Raw genomic sequence first — 19,798 nt, 5'->3', positions numbered from 1 at the left:
AGTGCAGTGGAATCGTAACAGGAAGGGAATGGAAGGGAGAGGAGCAAATGGTAGCTCCAATTTGGCTTCATTTCAAGCCTTCCTATCTGGAGTTGTAGTGCATACCTAGAACAAAGCAGGGAAAATCCCAGGAAAAAGCAGGTGTGTCTTCCCTCCAACCCCCCCCCCCGAACCCCTGCAGGCAATGAGGAACCAGCATATATAGAATACACGCCTTAAGTCAGTCCATGCAATCCACAGGAGTAAGGGGCCATCTCAGGACAAAACATCCCACATTTCTGGATTGTGGAAATCACCAGTGAATGAATGCCTTGCTGGATCAGATCCAAAGGGCCATCTAGTCCAGCGTTATGTCTCCAGCAGCGGCCAGCCTCAGATGACCTAAGAAACTAATTAGCCTCAAATAAACACACTCCAGTGTATGACAAGGGAATAGCCATCCTGGGTTGCCCATACCATTTAAGTTGTAATCAGTGGTATATTGTTTCTGAACACGCACATGTAATTTATAATGAACAGTGGCTAATGGACATTCACAGACCTACCTTCTGCAAATTCGTCTATTTTTTTTAAAGCTAATTAAGTGTACAACTATCACCACAACTTGTGTCAATTAATTCCTTGAGGGCATGATATGGAATTCATTATGTCAAGTATTTCATTTGTCTGGGACCTGCCAATCAGTTTAATTGGAAGATGCTAAGATCTAGTGCTTTGACACATATGGGGGATAATTGCTCAGTGTTGTCTGTCTGAAACAGCAGCACATCCAATCCTCTAAATGAGAGTTGCTGGAGATGCATTAAGTCTACAGTCCTAACCATTTGACTGCAGTTTCTACTTAACTCGCTCAGTAGGAATTGTACAAAACAGTGGGTCAGAATGTGCAAATTCCAGTCTGGATTAAATTGGTGTGTAGATCAGGCTCTAGCATTCCCTGATTTCTGCTGGACATAGTTCTTGTGAGTAATTAATTGTGCTTTGAATTGCTGCTTGATAACTGATTCCCCGGTCCTGAACACATTTACACACAAGATTAAAATAATCAAGTTCCATTGACTTAAGTGTTGTGTGTTTAGGATCTGTGTGTTTGAAAGTGAATTTAGAAGCAACCATTTTCTACAGTATATTTATTCCACATTTTTTGCAGTGATTGAAATAGTATTATTATTAATTAGTCCCTACAATGTGTTTGTGTGTTTAATTATCCATTATTCAGAGAAAACACAAACCACGCAATGAGAATTTTAGCTTGTAAACATCATACCTTAATGGAACAAAGTGTAATTAATACCATTCAAAAATTCTGATTTCTACTTTAATGTGCATTTCTGTATAAAAATTAGCAGGAGCTGAGGAGTGAGGAATTACCCGCTTGAGAGAGAATAAATTTGTAATATGACATTTATCATCATCATCATCACTGTTTTTAATGGAGAAGTTCAAATGTTCAGGCTAATCTTTCGGGCACTTTATTTATCTGTATTATTTCCAAAGTGTGTGCTGGTGTGAGTTGGGGTTGGGGGGGGGAGGCTGCAATCCATCAAGCATGTCTTCCATCCATATAGCGCAGGTACTGTGTGATCAGTAGACCCTGACTAGCAAGCTTTGTTGAAATTAATTATGTTTGCATGGGAGAGGGAAGCTCCACAAAATGCAGCTTAAAACTTCATATGTCACAAACCATGAGTGGATTTTACCTGAGTGAATCAATCCCACAGAACTTAATAAAGATACCTACCAAGTGTTTCCCAAAACTGATGGCTGTGTTTGATTTTGAAACTTTTTTCGTCATTGCAAGAATTGAGGACAGTTGGGACCAAGACAGCATGGCCTCACTCTAGCAGCTCCACACAACTAGTACTTATTATTAATATAAACACAAATTTATGTGTTTCAATAAGGGGCTCCTCCAGACAACTTGTTTATTGAGCATTCATCCTGATTTGCTTGCACAAAAATGGAAGTTAGCTTGTATCTGGCCTTTATTGAGCACTCATTCCAATTTATTTGCCGGGTGGTTATATAACAATAAGCACTCATTCTGATTCGCTTGCAGGGTGTTTATGTGACTTTACATTCTCAGGCCTTCATTCCACACTTTTCAGTGCATGCATGTCCCCATCACTTTCCTAACCGCAAAACATTTGTGTGCTTTAAGTGGATTTGATGTGCTAGGGCAACAGAGCACTTTAATTTTAATAGCACAAACCTAAATTTCTCGATATGTGTTTGAATCCCTCCAACAAAATAGTGACAGTCCGGAGGCACCCAATACATCACACAATCTGAAACTTCAAGGCAGCAGCTTACAACATAAAACACAGTGAAATAAAGCTTTATATTTTTAGAAACCAAACCAAACCCAGGCCCCATCTGCTCTACATATTTATTTATTTATTAAATTTATATTCCACCCTTCCTCCCAAAAGGAACCCAGGGTCTCAAACAGGCAATAAAACACCAAACACATCTATAAGGCATCTTAAAAACAAAACATCTTAAAGAACATCTTAAAAACCATATTTTTTTGTAAAAAGGCCAACACAAATGCAGACTGGGACAAGGTCTCTAGTTAAAAGGTTTGTTGAAAGAGGAAGGCCTTCAGTGCCAAAAAGACAACAGAGACGGTGCATGTCTAATATTTAAGGGGAGTGAATTCCAAAAGTATCATACCACTTTAAACAGTCGTGGCTTCCCCCAAATAATCCTGGGAACTGTAGTTTGTTAAGGGTGCTGTTAGGAGACTCTTATTCCCTTCCCAGAGTTACAATTCCCAGGATTCTTTGGAGGAGAGCGTGACTGAAGTGGTATAATATTGCCTTAAATGTACAGTGCAGATGGGGCCTCAGCCACCTTCACATAAACCCGGAGAAGTTATTACTAAAATAAATTTACAGAAGGTATTTTAGATGAGCCGCCAGTTCTTTATCCAACTGGACCATAGTACCAGGACTGCAAGGCTCAGTAGAGCAAGGCTTATGTGGATTTCCACCAAATCAGAGGGATGCCCCTCATCGTCTTCAATTCCACTTGCAGCAGCATGCAAAGGATGCAAGCAAAGCAGGTGCCTGCCCCTTCAAGTCCCTTGAAGGCAGACATGCGAGATGGGAAGGCAGCTGATGGTAACCAGAAGCTTCTGTTGATTAAACACAAGCCCTGTCTCTCTCTCTCTCTTCCTCTGCAGCTGGCAACTGTTGACTTTTATCATGGTCCTCCATCCACAAAGAACCTCTCTCTTCTGTGCCCCTCAGACTCAGTGGCCCGCCATTTGTAATAAGGTGTGCAAAGCCATTTACACCAGAAGCATAAACTGATTTCACTGGGGAAGGGCTATAGGTCAGTGGTCCCCCTCTAGGACGCACACCTTAACATGATGAGGGGGTTTGAGAGTGTCGAAGAAGCTGAGAGCAATGCAGTCAGGAGTCTAGACTGAGGCTAGACTCCGAGCAGGGGCACCGAAGGTGGAATGGTCAAAGCTGAGGCACCAGACTTAAGTTTCATCCAAACTCAGAGGAAGGCAATGGTAAACCACCTCTGAATACCTCTTACCACGAAAACAGTATCCAAAATACAACACAAGATAGTGCTGGAAGATGAGACCCCCAAGTCAGAAGGCACTCACTGAGCTACTAGGGAAGAACAAAGGACAAGGACAAGCAGCACTGCGACTAATGATGCAGCTGGGTCAAAGCCAAAAGGAACCCCAGAGGCTGATGCACACAGATGCGAAAGGAGAATCCAGAGTTGTACAAACAGGGTGGTTTACAACAGATGCTACTGGAGGCCACGGATTCATAGGGTCCCCATAAGTCGTAATCGACTTGAAGGCACATAACAATAGGTCAGTGCTCTTAACTTGCAAGATGCTCAGAAATCTGAAATATATGTGACACCAATTCCTGCCTTCAGCGATTATATGCTAGTCAAAAGCTTGCATGCCCCTTTATTAACAGATCTTAAAAGCCGGTAAGAGGTAGTGGTTAGTGCACTGGATTACAACTGGGGACATGCCGGTAAAAATCCCTACCCAACTACTGATGATCTTGGCCTCTCTCTCCTTCAGCCTAACCTACCTCATCGGGTAGAACCATGTATGTCAGCGTCAGCTTTTTGGAGGAAGGGTGCAACGTAAATGTAAAGCATAATAATGGCATTCAACCCACTTCCTACACTATTTTTGCTCTGGTTTGATTGATTTATGCATGTCCCCATCCTCCATTTTAAAGGGCGATGATGATGTTTTAAAATGTAATACTTAAGTAACAGTCCACTGTTACAGGGGAACCACACGCACGATTATTCGAAAGAAAGTCCCACTGCGCCCAATGGAGCTTATTCTCTGGTAAGCCTGTTTAGGACTGTGCAAACTTTCCTCCTAGAAGTAAGCATCACTGAATGCAGTGCGACTGGAATCCGCATAAACGGTATTTTGCCTCTTCTCGCTCACCGTAGGTTTAACCATAAAGACGGTCCAGAGAGAGAGCGAATCGGCTTGGAAGTGCTAGAACGGCGCGCGCGGGCACGCGACCCGGGTAACTCGGAAGCGGAAGTTCGGGGAAGGTGCGCCTCGCAGGCCTCAACGGAGTAGCTGCCCACGCGAGTAGACGGTGACCCAAAAGATAACGGCGTGGTCATGTGAGGAGGCGAAAGAGGCTGAGCTCGGGGCAGGCGAGCCGGTTGGTGGGAGGGGTAGTCTCGCTTCGTGGGGAACGGGAATGGAGAGGGGGGTCTTCTCAACTATACCGTAAATATTCGAATAGGCGTCCCGATTCGAAGAGTGTTGGTTCCTATTGCATTTTTTGAATCGCCACCCCCGGTTAATAGAGGGTTGTTTTTGTTTTTCCTCCCCTGGCATTAGTTAAATAGTTGTGACGATCTGGATGGTTGGGTCTCACGTTACGCGTTTCAAACCGCCTCTTTTTAAAATTTGCGCTTATAAGTTGTTCCAAAATGCTACGTAACATAATAAGTAAGCATAACGATATGTTTCTGCCGATCTCCAGAAGAAGGCGGGAAGACGCATCTTTCTCTCCATGCTCCGCTCCAGGAAGCAGCTGTGGGGTCTAGAACTGTTCTGGTGGGAGGCATTAAGTGCCCAGCAGCAACAGACTTTAGCAGCCCTTCCTCCCCCCGCCCCAACAATAATAACTTGCTTGTTCTGGCGGTATATTTTTTACTTTTTCACATACAAAGGGAAAAGCAAACACCTTTTTAATCAGTTTAAGAGTAGTAATAATATATTTATATAGTCGCTTCACCTTCTCAAGATTGCTTACCTGCCCCACACACACCTCCTTTAACGACTTTGCTGTGTCCACACACTGTAGTTGAACTAGGGATGGGAAACCTGTGGCCTACACATAGGATGGCCATAGTTAGGGGTAATGGGAGTTACAGTCCAACAACATCTGGAAGGTCACAAGTTCTCCATCCCTGGGTTAAAAAAATAGTAAAAGGCTGTGCATGCTGATGGATAAGGAGAGGTTTGCCGTCTGTTGATGGCTTCAAGCATACCATTGGGGTGGTAGTCATTCTAAATTTATGCAGAACACAATAAAGTGATTTGTGTATTTAGAGTTAATGGGAGCAACTAATTAGAATCCCTGAAATTTCATTCCCCTTTAATTATGAGCGGAAGAGGTCTTGCTTCCATAGTCATCCCATTGCTCCCCTGTTCAGGAGATGTTCCGTGAGTTGTGTTTTTCTCCCTTAAAATGTTTTGGAGGAGAGAAAATGATTCTGATAGTCAGGATCTCTCTTTCTCTCTCCCTCTGTTTCTCTCTGCCCCACATGTATCCCCAGTGCTTGAGGTGAGAGGGTGAGTTGTTTAATCACTAGAAAATATTTTAGAATGCCAAATCACATTTAGCTGGTGCTAGTTATCATGCACTAGATGCTTATGTAGTGATCCTGGAGCTTGACAGGTGCTGTTTCTCTCTTTTTTTTTCTCAGGAGCCTTTTAAACAAACCCAAGAGTGAGATGACACCAGAGGAGCTGCAGAAGCGGGAGGAGGAAGAGTTCAACACAGGGCCCCTTTCTGTGCTCACGCAGTCTGTCAAAAACAATACACAGGTGCTGATCAACTGTCGCAACAACAAGAAGCTCCTTGGACGCGTCAAGGCCTTTGACAGGTAGGGTATCATCTGTGCCTCCTCTGTTGCAGTCTGGCAGAGCAGTGGCTTGTTTGTATTATTTGCATTGAAAGAAATGGCACCAGACTAAGTTAAGACTTGCAAAGTAAGTGGCAGCTTTCCATCACATGAAGATTTCCTATGTGCACTTAGCACTGAACAATTTCCCTTCAAGGGGAAATCCGTCTGAAGTTTTTCTGGACTCTCTCTAGTCTATTAGAAGGGGTGTTGCTTGGCAGCAGAGTGTGTTACAGGTGTTCTGCTGTCTCCCCTATTTGTTGGTAGCAGGAAAGAGTGCCTCCTGTCCATGCAATAACACCCTCTCTTCACCAGGCACTGCAACATGGTATTGGAAAATGTTAAGGAGATGTGGACGGAGGTGCCCAAGAGTGGGAAAGGCAAGAAGAAATCCAAGCCTGTCAACAAGGACCGCTACATCTCTAAGATGTTCCTGCGTGGAGATTCAGTCATTGTGGTGCTAAGGAACCCCCTAATTGCTGGCAAGTAATGAGTTGTTGGAAGGTTGTGGATGCTTATGAGCTTGGTCCAAACAAGATGCTGTCCTTCGGGTAACAACCAAGAGACTGATATAGTTTGCAGATGGCTTTAGCCAGTAGCATCTCTTTGTCACCTGCCTCCTCTTCAGATAATTCTTGTGCCACAAAGTTTTGGTTTCCTGATGAAGAGAGGTTGTAGAAGGCTTCTTGTTTGTCATAGAGCTGGCTGTTGGATTTCCTACTCCCAAACTAATTTGGGTATGTTCTTGTATGTGACCTGATTACCTTTTCTTTTTGTAATAAACAGTTTGTTACATTTCTTGGTCTGCTTTTTTCTGCTAAAGGCTCTTCTCTGTGGTTAGAGTTTTGATGGCAATGAAGGGGATGGGAGTTATGTGGCTGGAGGTAGTTAAGTTGTCCCCTAAGTATGGGTTATGTACCTGAAGTCCTCTGTGCTCCTGCTGGGAGGAAGGGTGGGATATAAATCAAATAATAAATAAATTAAGTAAAAAATAAGAGGGCCCTAGGCATGAAAGGAACCCACTCCCAAGGTCTGTCTCTTTTGAGTTGTCCCACTGAGATGAGTTCATACCTATTTCTTCACCTGGTTGGTCAGCATGCCCTACAGTTGTGCAGCGACTACAGCAAAAAGATTTTCTTGTCTGTATCCAGCCAAAAAAATGAAGAAAAGGGGATATCAAAGCAGAAGTTGTCCTTTGGTCCCAGGTGGCTTCACTGACCTGCTGAGAACTCCGTGCAAGTCATAGAGCTTGAGACAAGTACCATATAGATTTCAACTCAAGGGCATGAAAAGGACTTCAATTCTCCCTCCCCCTGCTCCTTAAAAAATCTCCAAATGTTTAAAATCATAACCTATCCCATTCAGAATACGATGTGGAGACAGAGCAAAATTAAACCAATGTGCCTATCCCTGAAATAAAAGTTATACCAAATTGAAATTCTTGGGAATTTTCTAAATTCAAATCTGAAAACTCAATTTTTAAAGGTAACATTAAATAAATGTTATATTGATCAAAGGTAGGGAAGGAGTACTTCTGCGTCAATTTTCCAACTTCAGTATTGCATTATCTCTTTTTAAAAAATCTTATAGCATCCCTGGCAAATGGATGAAGAGAATATTGTAATTTATTATTGTTAATACTGCTGCTTCTGTTATTACTTATTTATATACTACTTTTTTGGCCCAAAGGCCCCCAAAGCACTGAACAGAATATTAAACCAACAAAACAGAGCAGAGCACAATAGAATGCCACAAATCTCAATCAGCAAGTAAAACAAGGTAAGACAGCACAGAAGAAAATCCTTCCCAAGCGACAGGATTCAAGGTTGCTCTCCCCAGTCCTACATCATACACCCCTAGGGGCTAGAAACTCAAACAGGAAAGGGTAAGTGCTTTTTTAAAGATACAAATTTGAACTAGAATAATGTTTTACCAAATTCATTTTAGGATGTTGCCTTATACAAACCATTGGTCTATTTACCTTAGTATTGTCTGCACTGACTGGCAGCAGTTCACTACAGTTTCAGGCAGGTGACGTTCCCATTCTACCTGCAGATGCTGGGGCTGGAACCTGGGACCTTCTGAATGCAAAGCAGGTGCTCCATCACTGAACTATGACCCTTTGCCTCATAACACAAGGTGGATGATGTAACCGTTCATAAAATATGGGCTCTTTTAGGGTAATCATACTATAGTCCTGTGCTGGCTGCGGCTAATAGAAGTTGTAGTCCAAACCATCCAGAAGGCACCAGGTTGGGGAAGGCTGGTGCAATCCCTAAAGCCCAAGTCCATTTCCTAATATTATTTCTGCCTGCCTGTTGTGCTGACTGCCAAGCCTGGTATCTGTTCCTCCCTGCTGTGTCTCTCTCCCTATGTCAGTATGAGCTCATTCCTTAGGCCCAGCTGGCTTTCTCTCCCTGCCCTGCCCCCACTTGAAACCCTAACCCTCTCCAGCCTCTGAAAGTGACTTTGTCTTGCTTTGATGCAGGACAAACCTTTTACTGCCTAGTGTGTCCTAACAGTTGTCTCTTCCAGAGTTGCAGCACTGCTTAAAAACAAATTTACTTAAAGTATCAATTACCCCCTAGGGGCCAATCAGTTGACTAGGTGCAGCAAAAATTTTATATGGGGGCAGATGGATGACTTGTCAGAAGATTCCTAGCAGGAGAAGGCCAGGCTTCTTGGGTGCCCCATAATGTTTTCAGCATGGGAGAGCAGGAGGAAATAAGGGGGGAAATTTTCAGATTCATAGGCATAGCATTAAATGCATAGTGCAATATTCCAGGGGCCCATCAGATTAAGAGAGACTTGGGATATTGCTCAGAACTAAAGAACTGACTGCCACTTCGTGAAGACAGAGTATGCATCTTAGAATTTGACAGGTAAATCTGTTGACAAGTTGGAAAAGTTATTGCATATGTATGTTAACAAATGTCTGAAATTGATGAACATTGGTATTCAGAGGGAATGTTTTTTTCTACCACATCTATTTCATAAATCTGAAAATGTCTTCCATCTTTTCATTTTAGAAGATTCAGTAAATGTTATGGCTAAGTTTTGAATATTCACAAAGCTGATCCAATGTCATTCTTGTCACTGGTCCCCCCCCCCAAGTTGCATTCAAGCTATAAAGGAAGGAGGGGGTGATGAGATGTAACTGACCTCAGAAGGAGCTGAGCATGATTGACTATCATGGCTGCTTATCATAGAATCCCTAAACGGATGCTTCCGATTTTATAGCAGGAAAGAGCACTGGAAGCCCTGGAGCCAAATCTGCCCTGTCCAGTTTGTTACATTTCTATCATGGAACTTAAGGTGGCATAGATAGAGTTGCCAGGTTGTCTTCCATGCAGGTATTGATGAAACACAGACCTTGCCTGCTTACCTTCCGCAATGGCCATGAGGTGTTCCGTGACATCCTTTCCGTGCCTTTCTGACCCAGGGCCAAAAAGGGTATGGAGCAAGTGCAATATGGACTTGCAAGCAGGTTGCAAGGGAGAGTAGGGACCTCCACCCTGCCTGCCTTTTCAGAGTGGCCCTCCAGGAAATCTAGTTGCCAACTAGGCCTACATACTGGTCCTTACATGTGTGTAAATTGCTGCTTTTATACATGTCTGGAAAGCAGGGGTTAATCGTGGTCCCCAGCACATAGACTTACTGCAAAAGGTCCTTGGTCTGAGACAACTGATACCCTTTTAACGTCATGCTAATTTCTCTGTTTTGTAAGGTGAGAAGTGGCCCTTAGTTTACAAGGCTTTCAAAAGTGCTTCACAGTTCCTTTATTAAGCAGGAGCATGGAGATCCAGCTCCTCATTCTCTCTCTCCCTCCCTCTTCCTCCGCCCCATCCGACTTGGTCATGCATCCAGGCAGGCGAGATGATCCAGCTCAATATTGCAGCTCGGGTTTAGTGCAAGCCAGGGCTCCGATTTCTACAAGTCAGAGGTTTTTGCAGAGACGACAGTTTCTGTTCAGGAAATGGGGAGACAGCAGTGTCCTGATGATTAATTCAGGAAGAAAGGGAGAGGCGGGTGCCAGCTGTGACTGATAAGGGGAAGCATGATAACAGCAGGTCCTGGGCCAGGCGGCAGAACCCATCAATACCTCACTACGCTCAACATCAAAGGCCCTCCTCTGGGTGCCTACTCCGAGGGAAGCTCGGAGGCTGGCAACAAGGGAGAGGGCCTTCTCAGTGGTGGCCCCCAAATTATGGAACGATCTCCCTGATGAGGTGTGCCTGGCACCAACACTGTTATCTTTTTGGCACCAGATCAAGACTTTCCTCTTCTCCCAGACATTTTAGCATGTGTTTTTAAATTGTTTTTTTTTTTTTTTTAGTTTTTAAATTTGTATATTTGTTTTTAATTGTTGTAAACCACCCAGAGAGCTTCAGCTATGGGGCGGTATACAAATGTAATAAATAATAATAATACCACACCAGTTCAAAAACCAAAGCATGGGAGAATAACTTAAGACAGCCCCTGCTGTATCAGGCCACGTAGGGCCCATCTAGTCCAGGATCCTGTTCTTACAGTGACCGACCAACTGCATGATGAGAATTGCCAGATTTAGGGCTGCTTTGCTTATTGGTAAAAGTGCATGTTCATGAAGAACGTAAGAAGAGCCCCCTGGATCAGGCCAGTGGCCCATCTAGTCCTGTTCTCACAGTGACCAACCAGATGACTTTGGAAAACCCACAAGCAGCACCTGAGGACAAGAAAGCTCTCCCCTCCTGCGGTTTCCAGCAACTGGTATTCAGAAGCATATTGCTTCCAACTGTGGAAGCAGAGCATAGCCATAGTGGCTAGTAGTCGGTGATAGCCTTATCCGCCTCGAATTTGTCCAACCCTCTTTTAAAGCCATCCAAGCTGGTGGCTATCACTACCTCTTGTGGGAGCAAATTCCATAGTTTAACATAGCTTAGCTGTGTGAAGTCCTTTCTTTTGCCTGTCCTGAATCTTTCAACACTTTATAAACTTCTATCATGTCGCCTCTTACTCGCCTTTTCTCTACACCAAAAAGCCCTACATGTTGCAACCTTTCCTCATAGTGGAGTTGCTCCTTCCCTTTGATCATGTATCGCCAACATGTCACCTCACAGCTGAAAGAATTGCACTGGCTGCCTATTAGCTACCAAGCCAAGTTCAAGGTTCTAGTTTTGGTGTACAAAGCCCTATACATTTTTGGACCAGGATACCTGAAGGACCGTCTTACCCCTAATATACCCAGTCGATCACTATGCTCTGCAGGTGAGGCCTCCTGCAGATACCATCTTATCAGGAGGTCCGTTCCGTACAGCATAGGTTGTGGCTTCTACCCTTTGGAATTCCCTCCCCTTGAATATTACACAGGCACCATCTCTGTTGTCATCTTGGTCCCTACTGAAGACCTTCCTCTTTCAACAAGCCTTTTAAGTAGAGACCTTATCCCTGTCTGCATCTGTGTTGGAGTTGCTTTTTAAGATTTTTTTTAAAAATATGTTTTTAATATCTTTTAATATGCTTTTAAAGATGTTTTCTTTTAATATGTTTTAAAGTATTTTGTTTTTAATATGTTTTAGTGTTTTTGTTTGTCGCCCTGATCTCCTTCTGGGAGGAAAGGCAGGATATAAATTTAATTAATTTAAATTTAATTTAAATTTAATTAATTTAAAAATTTGGTTGCCCTTTTCTGAACCTTTTCCAACTCTACCATATCGTTTTTGAGGTAAGGTGACCAGAACTGAACACAGTGATTGTGGAATGGGGGTGTGTGGGAGTCCAGAACCACCAAGAATATGCAGGCTTCTACTTCACTGGCCCAAACCAATGGGCCTCCTTCCTGCCAGACTTTTTCCCTTTCAATGGAGCATGTGTCAGAAGCTCCTCATGGATTGCAGGCTCTTTGAAGGATAGGTCTAGCAACTATGCTAGTTTTGGTGCTTTTATGGAACCTTCCAGTTCAGGAGTAGTCTACCTCTACCATTTGTGGGGGGCAACAACAGGAGAGACTGCTTTGGTGCCCTGCTTGTGAGATTCCTGGAGACATTTGGTTGGATGTTGGAAACAGGATAGTGGATTTGGTGAATCTTTGGTCTGAGCAAGTAGGGTAATAGCAAGGAGCCCATCTCTCCCTCTAAAGCACCATGTACATCAGTCATGCTATCTATAGATCACTGTGTCCAGATGTTTATGGTCATATGAGCCAGGGAGAGCTCGGGGAGGAGTTCCCATCAGCTGTGAAGAGATCTACAGAAGCATTTCCCTACCACCACCTCCAAAGGAGTTTGGCATAGTTTTTTGGATGCAAATTGCAGACCTACCTCTCCAAATCCTTAAATGTGTGGGTGTGGGGGGGAGCAGTGTTCGTGTGTTGCTCTTTCACAGTACAGGGTGAGATACTGGCATCTCTGGGGTGGCGTAGTTGTTTTTAAGAGGGTCTGGAAATAGAGGCATTACAGCCAGAAGGCAAAGGTTAAACAGTCGTAACAACTGTCAGCAAGTGTATGCTGGGCTCATTAATAAATCACAATGAGAAGAATAATCAGAGTCAAATGATGCCAATTAGCTGGGATTGGATGCTGCTCAACATTTACAGTTGCAGATAGGCAAAGTGGTTTGCTTGCAGAAAGGGCAAAATGCCCAGGGCCCTTGAGCGTACCTCAAACCTGGGATCTCCATCCTATATTCTAGATGTGCGAAGCTACCTATGGTGGTTTGATAACTGCTACCTTACAGAGCTGGTGCAGGAAACCTTTGGCCTTCCGGATGTTTCTGGACTACAACTCCCATCATCCCTGGCCATTCGCCTTGCTTGCTGGAGCTGATGGGAGTTGTAGTTCCGCAACATCTGGAGGGCCAAAGGTTCCTCACAGCTGTTTGAGAGAAAAGTACAGGGTTGTGAATCTGTGTGGATATGACATCCTCTGAGTTAAAAGCCCTCCCTGCTAACTCCTGTGTGGGAACACTGTCATTATCAATACACTTTGCCCATGCTCAGGGACCCCTTTATCTCTATTCTTATTTCACACCAGAGTTGAACCCTAGAATTGAAAGAGATGCCAGCGCTGCACCCCAGCACAAATTCAACAGTCCTTGGTGAAGCTGAAGTGAAGGACTCTGCATGGGCTCAGAGTTGCTCTTACCCTTCACTTTGCATGCTGGGCCAAGCAGTGGTTTTGGAAAAAGGTTTCAGCTCTAAATGCCAGCAATCTGGCCTGGATGGAGCCAGCCCTGCAGAAAGATGCTTAGTTGGATGTGCTTGTGAAAGCTCAGGATATAATTTTGCATCTCACCAGCCTGTTCCAGGGAAAGCAATTTGATTCCTCACCCCAACTGAGTCTCGCTGGTGCTCAGTTTTCTCTCTTCAGGAATTAAAGTATGGGGGGGAGGGACTTTGCGTGTGATGGACTTCAAAGTACATGAAGTCTTACAGCACCCTCTTGTGGAGAATATGTATACAGGCTCTCATGTGGCAGCCTTAATGAAAGGTAGGAGGGGTAATGAGATATTTTTAAAATCTCTTTTTAGTCTATTGCTGTTTTAATCGTTTTAAAATGCTTTTAATTACTTGTTTTTAACTGTTTTTAAACCATGTAGAGGGATTTTTTTTTTCAACAATCAAGTGGTACATGAAAACCCTATTCATAGGGTCACCATAGGTCGGAATCAACTTGAGGGCAGTACAGTACATACATAAATGTTAAATAAATATATATATATATATTTCCCCCTCCCTCCTTCATAATGCTAAAAAGTTTCCCCAAAACTCAAGGGAATTTCCCAGTTAAAACAATGTCAAATGGAAGACCTGCACACAGCACACAATTAACACACTATATGCTCATAGTAAATTTGTGTGGATCCCAATGGAACCAAGACACCATTTGCCATGCTCAAGAAAGCAACAATCATGAGGGTTTGGGAGGAACCCCAAGGTTTGCAGAATGACAAAGTATTTTAGGGGAGGAAAACCCTAAGAGAGGGAGAAACCTCAAAACAGTCCATTGACGATTGAGCATGTCCCTGGGTCATGGAAGGTGACCATCTGCACCTTACCTTTAATATACTCTTATACCGCTTTAACAGTCGTGGTTTCCCCCACAGAACACTGGGAACTGTAGTTTGTTAAGGGTGTCCAGAGTTGTTAGGAGAACTCTGTTCCTCTCCCAGAGCTAAAATTCCCAGAGTGGTTTCACAATCCATCCCTCTTACTAGGGAACTCTGGGAACTGTAGGCCTATGAGAGGACGTGAGACTTAATTAAAGGATGCCTATCCAGAAATTAGTTAAAGCAACTGATGTAAATCGGATAATAAGCACAAGAACGTTGAGAAACAAATGAAATGCATTTCAGTCTCTTTGGATGTGGGTGTGCTGCAATGCCACAATCGCACAGATGGGAACTGGATGGGGCACTAGAAAAAGAAGTCAGTTTCCTGAAAAACAAAAACAACATGTTTCTAGCCCTCATGGTGCAACTATATTCTTGAAAGGGTGGGAGTAAAACTGAAATCTTGGAAGGCAAAGGAGTGACTGAGTGAGATTCTCAAGGGTTAGGAGTGAGGTTGGGCATCAGTGCCCAGAATAGCAACTTCCCCATGACCAGTAAAGCCATAATAAATTGTGGGGGGAGGGGGAGATCAAATGTTCAAATTTGGTCAAGAGTGGTGCAGAGGTTGGACTGCGTCTCTGGCTATGTTCTCTCACATAGTCCTCCCTCCCTGGCGTATAATGAAGTTTGCTTGACTGTTGCCTGTAGTGAATATTACTTGATCTGGACATTCCCCCTATTATGGGAATAGATGGATGGTTACAGTGGAAGCTGGTCCATTAGGGCAAAGTGAGGGCACTGCCCCACCAATTTCAATCTGCCCTCAGCTAGCCCTCACTTGCCTGCCTTCCGACTTACAACCTGTCCGTGAGCGGCTCTGCCTGTCATTGGCTCTGGTTCCACCATCTGTTGGCCTCCCTGCCTTCCGCTGTACCAGTCCCAAACAGGAGTGTTCAATTCACTTCCCAGGCAGAGACATATTCCGAAGTGGCACATCTGATACATTGGTTGGTGTTACTCTGGACCCAGAGAAGACTCCTGCGGCAGGGTAGGTGCAGAGGCCAGAAAAGGCTACCTCAAAGGCCTTCCGGAAGGATCTTATGCGGAAGACGTATACCACTGGGTTGATGGCGGAGTTGGCATGGGAGAGGATGATGGTTGCCAGGACGAGCTGGTTTGGGATGTAACAGGTGGGGCAGAGAAGCATGACTGTGTTGAGAATGTGGACTGGGAGCCAGCAGGCGGTGAAGAAAAAGAGGATGATGAAGAGCGAGGTGGCTGTCTGCAGCTCTTTGCGGACAATGATCCGGCGCCTCTCTCGAGCACTGATCTCGACCTCCCCCTCGGCTACCTTCCGGATCTGGCGCTTGACTTCCAGGAAGATGCGTCCGTACAGCACCATCATGACCAAGAGAGGCGCCAACATGCAGGCCATGAAGTTGAAATAGACCATGTAAGTGTCTGTGATGATGCTGTTGAATTGGCATTCCCCATTGGCTGGCAAGGGGTCGTGCCAGCCCATCATGGGCAAAAGGCCAATCAAAATGGCCAGCACCCAGGAAGCCAAGATAACCAAGAGGGAATTGCGAGGACTCATCAAGGATTGATACTGGAAAGGCTTCAAGATGGAGATGTACCTCTCCACAGCGATGGCCAACAGCCCAAACACCGACGCTTGTGTGAACACCAGCAACGTGCACAGCATCAAGAGGCACAACTGCGGCCTGTATCGTGGCAAACCCATGTCAGTAAACTGGGCACATGGGATAGCCACCGCCCCGACCAAGATGTCTGCCACGGCCAACGAAACCAGGAAGTAGTTGGTGACGACGGCACGCAACTTCCTGCTCCGCAAGATGACAGTGCAGATTAAAAGGTTACCCACGACAGAGAACAAAGCAGTCAGGCTCTCACTCAGGAAGTAGGGGATGTCTAGAACTGGTGGGGATGTTGCATTTGCTGTTTGAAGGTGCTGCGGCTTGGATGATGAATTGTCAAAGGCATCCATTATGGCACAGCAGCCATGCTGACTCTGTTAGCAAGAAGCTTTCCTGCCTCTGCAGATTGCTGGCCCATGATGAGTCCTAAGTCCAGGAATCTGTGAAATGGGGAAGGGGGGGGAGGAAACCCTCTGAGAGTTCAGTCAATTTCTAAATAGCTGTTGCCGCATTACAGATATAGGATGATGTTCCTAGGTTTTGTCAGTCTTCTGCACCTGTACTGTCCACATTCAGGGAATGGAACCCTTTCCACATGGACTCATCTGCTGGAGGTGGGTGGGGAAGCTGCACACTGCGGAGGATTTGGGGGAAATGTTCTAAGGCCCATACCCAGCCCACGCTGGGCGGTGACTGCAACACTGTCAACTAAGCGAGCCCTAACATGCACACAAGACTCTCTTGCCTGCAGCACATTGCAGGGGAAGAATGACAGTGGCTGACAAAAATGTCACTGCCTTTCTGATCTTCTCATTAAAGAAGGAACCCAAGAAAGACACAGGAGTATAAGAAGATGCATTAGACCAAGTCAGACTGTTGGTCCATCTAGGTCTGTGTGGTCTACGCAGCACACTGACAGCCACAAGCTCTGCTCTCCAGCTTTTCAGGAAGAGCATTCCCATCCCTACCTTGAGATGCCGCTGGGGGCTGAACTAGGATGCTTTGCATGCAGAGCCAGACGCTCTGCCCCTGAGCTTAAGCCCTTTCCCGGATACTGATTGAAAAGCTGCTTTATGACCAGGTCAGGCTATTTGCCCCAGATTTGTATATTCTGACTGGCAATATTCTGACTGGCTCTTGGGCAGAGAGAGAGAGATGCTGCAAGCTGAACCAGGGGCCTCACCTCCTGCACACAACGCTTCTGCTCTGTCACTGCGTTACGGGCCTTCCCCAAGAAGAGAAACCTTTGTCTGGGGGGATTTAAAACAAACTTATTTGTGGAGTATCAGATGACTCCCCTCCGCATTTTGGGGGCTGGTCTTCACCAGACCTCCCACAACGTGTGTGTGCACTAGGGAGGATCTATAACTTTTGGCTCTCTCGGTTTCTAATTTTCCCAGTTCTCCACATTTCCGCAGCAGTTTGTGATTTTTTAAAAATTCTTAAGAAAATTCTTAAGTGATTTAGCATTTCTCCCAATAAACACATTTCTGTATGCAGTTTTGACTAATGTATATATTTTTTGCAAGCAATGTCTCACAATAGAACACATTTTTGCAAACACTGGCATTGCAAAATTTGAGGACGGGTGAATGTTGAAGGATGTCTGAGTTTCAGTTTCCATATTGTTTTGGAAAGTGAGGATTGGATTTGGCTTTAAAGGTGAACTGGGTCGAATCTCCCCATCTCTAATGTGCATGTATGTGTGCCCAACTTCATTCTGATGTAATATTGTAAATATTTATGCAAGTCACCCTGAGATATGAGAACAAAACACAACAAAAACCAAAACAAATATTGGTTATGTATTTTACAAAAGGGGGGACAGTTTCCCATTAAAGGCAGGGAGATAGTTGGGTTTTTAATGGTTTCCCCCCCCCTAACATTTTCATGGAACAGTTTTTTTTAAGGGAGTAAAGTAGGTCACATTTTAAACCTCCCTCACCTCTTGCTGTTACACTCCCCCCCCCCATTTTCTGCTGAATGCTTAAAGGACTTACTGGGGCACCAGCCCACAATTCGAATTTGTATAGTATTTGCATGTGCTAATTTGCATGTATAGATGAAATGAAGATGATGACCAGCTGATGACTCGCAAAGCATACTGCTGCTTTATAAGCAAAGTTAAAAAAATTATAAGGGGAAAGGGGCAGGTGATGTGGGTCCTGGGGCTCAGTCCCCCCCCCACAGAGCCACCCGTTTCCCACCCCACAACTGTAATCCCCCCTTGCAACATTTGCTAACTCCTCCAGCACTCTGGACTTGTTTGTTGTGGATGATGATCTCAGGGTTCAGTACCAATGAATGCAAAATTGGCAAGATTATTTGTAGTTATCCAAGCATCGAAGATGTCAGACAAGGAGTGTGGGTGGATTTAGCCCTCTTGGGGCAGGAGAGGGGTTGGAATAGCAGGTCTGAAAGTTTTCATCCTTTGCCCAGGAGGAGCAAGGTGGGCAGGGGTTCTATTAATGGGCAATTGAAAGTGATCTCTGACTCACCCACAGATCTCAGTCCCTGTGGCGGCTTCCAGCTCAGAAAGGTGCCATCAAAGGGGGGGAGCAGAAGCCAGCGCATAGGCCCCCAGTGCCACCACACCTCATGCAGCCTGGGCTGCCTGGTCCATCTGTGGCTTGCTTTTCGTGACGTTCGTTTTCTAATGTTTATAAAAATTAGATCTGATAAGTGGCGGTTGGCATACAAAAGCACCTGCAGCTTCATTGGAAAGGGCTAGGCAAATGGTTGGGCAGCTGGGAAGGGCCATAGCTCAGTGGAAGAACACATGCTTTGCATGCAAGAGGTCCCTGGTTCAATCCCTGGTGTCTCCAGGTGGGGCTGGAAGAGACTCCCTCTGGAAACTCTGGAAAGCCTCTGCCAGTCAGTGTGGATAATACTGAACTAGATGCACCAGTGGTGCGGCTCGGTAACCAAACGTTTGTTCGCAACTGAGAGGAAAAAAGCAGGGGGGTGGAACAGGAGGGAACAGAAGCACAAGCAGCAACTGGCAGATGTATTTCAGGTTGCCCTTAGTGAAGGATCCAGTCAAGTTAAATGATTTCTCTCAAGGTCAGCCAAGGTGATCAAGCACAACCTACTAGTAGATGTTGCCTGGCTGTAAAATTTGGGGGCAGCAGTGGCAAAGCAGTGATGGCCTGTATATTAGGAGAAACTGCTGACATAATTGCCTCAGGCATCACAGAGGCCACCGCAGAAGTGGGAAAGAGGAAGATGGCCAGCTATTCACTCTGTCTGGGCTCCTCTGTCTTAAATAACAGCATCAGCCATAAAAAACCCATATAAATCTTTTTGCCTAGCAGAGAGATCCAATGAGAGGTGAAGCATCACCTGCTTCCTCCCCCCCCCATTTGCTGGCCTTGTAGGCATTAAGGCACTGCAGCCTTGCAAGAAAGAAAACGTTGGCAACCCTGGCATGTCTTCTCCACAGAATTTTGAAGAATATGTTGATTGATTGTCTACATTCAGAACAACCAGCAAACAAGTCTCCTTGATATATATATATTTTATTGACTTTTACGTCAAACAAGCCTATAAATCTCTTATCTAGGAACCCTCCTGATGATGATGATGAAGAAGAAAATCAAAACTATTGTGAAAAGCCTCTTATCAAATGTATGGCTCATTAAACTTGTTAAGCTTCTAGAACTGGTGAAGGGTGCTGAGCACAGCTGTGGATACACACTGGATAAATAAACACACATTCCTGGCAGGAGAACATGAAGAGGAGGTGAAGGCTAGGTTGAAAAGGTGGGAGGGGGGCATACAGCCTCACTACACATCCACAAAAGAACATCCGCCAATTTTCTGTTTCTGTGCAAGAAAGTACAGGATTGGGTGTCTCTCTTAGCTATGCGTTCTGAGTTCTGTGAAAACTGTTCTATTTCCTTGGAGAGCAACATAAATATTGACTAAATAAAACCTCTTACATTATGTGGCAGGCAGGA

The 19,798-nt window shown here is 44.7% G+C and overlaps 2 protein-coding genes across 4 annotated transcripts; one reads left to right on the top strand and one right to left on the bottom strand.

Moving 5' to 3' along the window:
- Positions 1-4,482: 4,482 nt before the first annotated feature.
- Positions 4,483-6,951, top strand: SNRPD2 (small nuclear ribonucleoprotein D2 polypeptide). Of its 3 annotated transcripts, none has more exons than XM_061596492.1 (3): positions 4,483-4,671; positions 5,956-6,135; positions 6,469-6,951. In XM_061596492.1, the coding sequence occupies exons 2-3, from the start codon at positions 5,984-5,986 to the stop codon at positions 6,641-6,643; spliced, it is 327 nt and encodes a 108-aa protein (XP_061452476.1). In that variant the 5' UTR covers positions 4,483-4,671; positions 5,956-5,983; the 3' UTR covers positions 6,644-6,951. The 3 variants fall into 3 exon arrangements, with proteins under 3 accessions (XP_061452476.1, XP_061452475.1, XP_061452474.1); XM_061596491.1 differs by having other exon boundaries at positions 4,483-4,679; XM_061596490.1 differs by having other exon boundaries at positions 4,484-4,638.
- An 8,188-nt stretch (positions 6,952-15,139) lies between these two features.
- LOC133370882 (adenosine receptor A1-like) lies at positions 15,140-16,189 on the bottom strand. Its single transcript, XM_061597761.1, has one exon. The coding sequence runs from the start codon at positions 16,187-16,189 to the stop codon at positions 15,140-15,142; it is 1,050 nt and encodes a 349-aa protein (XP_061453745.1).
- Between the last annotated feature and the right edge of the window lie 3,609 nt (positions 16,190-19,798).

Source organism: Rhineura floridana, chromosome 15 (genome assembly GCF_030035675.1).
Source record: "Rhineura floridana isolate rRhiFlo1 chromosome 15, rRhiFlo1.hap2, whole genome shotgun sequence".
Lineage (NCBI taxonomy): Eukaryota > Metazoa > Chordata > Lepidosauria > Squamata > Rhineuridae > Rhineura > Rhineura floridana.
This window is presented reverse-complemented; position numbering and strand designations above follow the sequence as displayed.

Coding starts and splice junctions, on each gene's coding strand:
- LOC133370882 (XM_061597761.1), bottom strand. CDS start 16,189: ATGGATGCCTTTGACAATTCATCATCCAAGCCGCAGCACCTTCAAACA.
- SNRPD2 (XM_061596490.1), top strand. Junction 6,136..6,468: donor CGCGTCAAGGCCTTTGACAG/GTAGGGTATCAT, acceptor TCTCTTCACCAG/GCACTGCAACATGGTATTGG.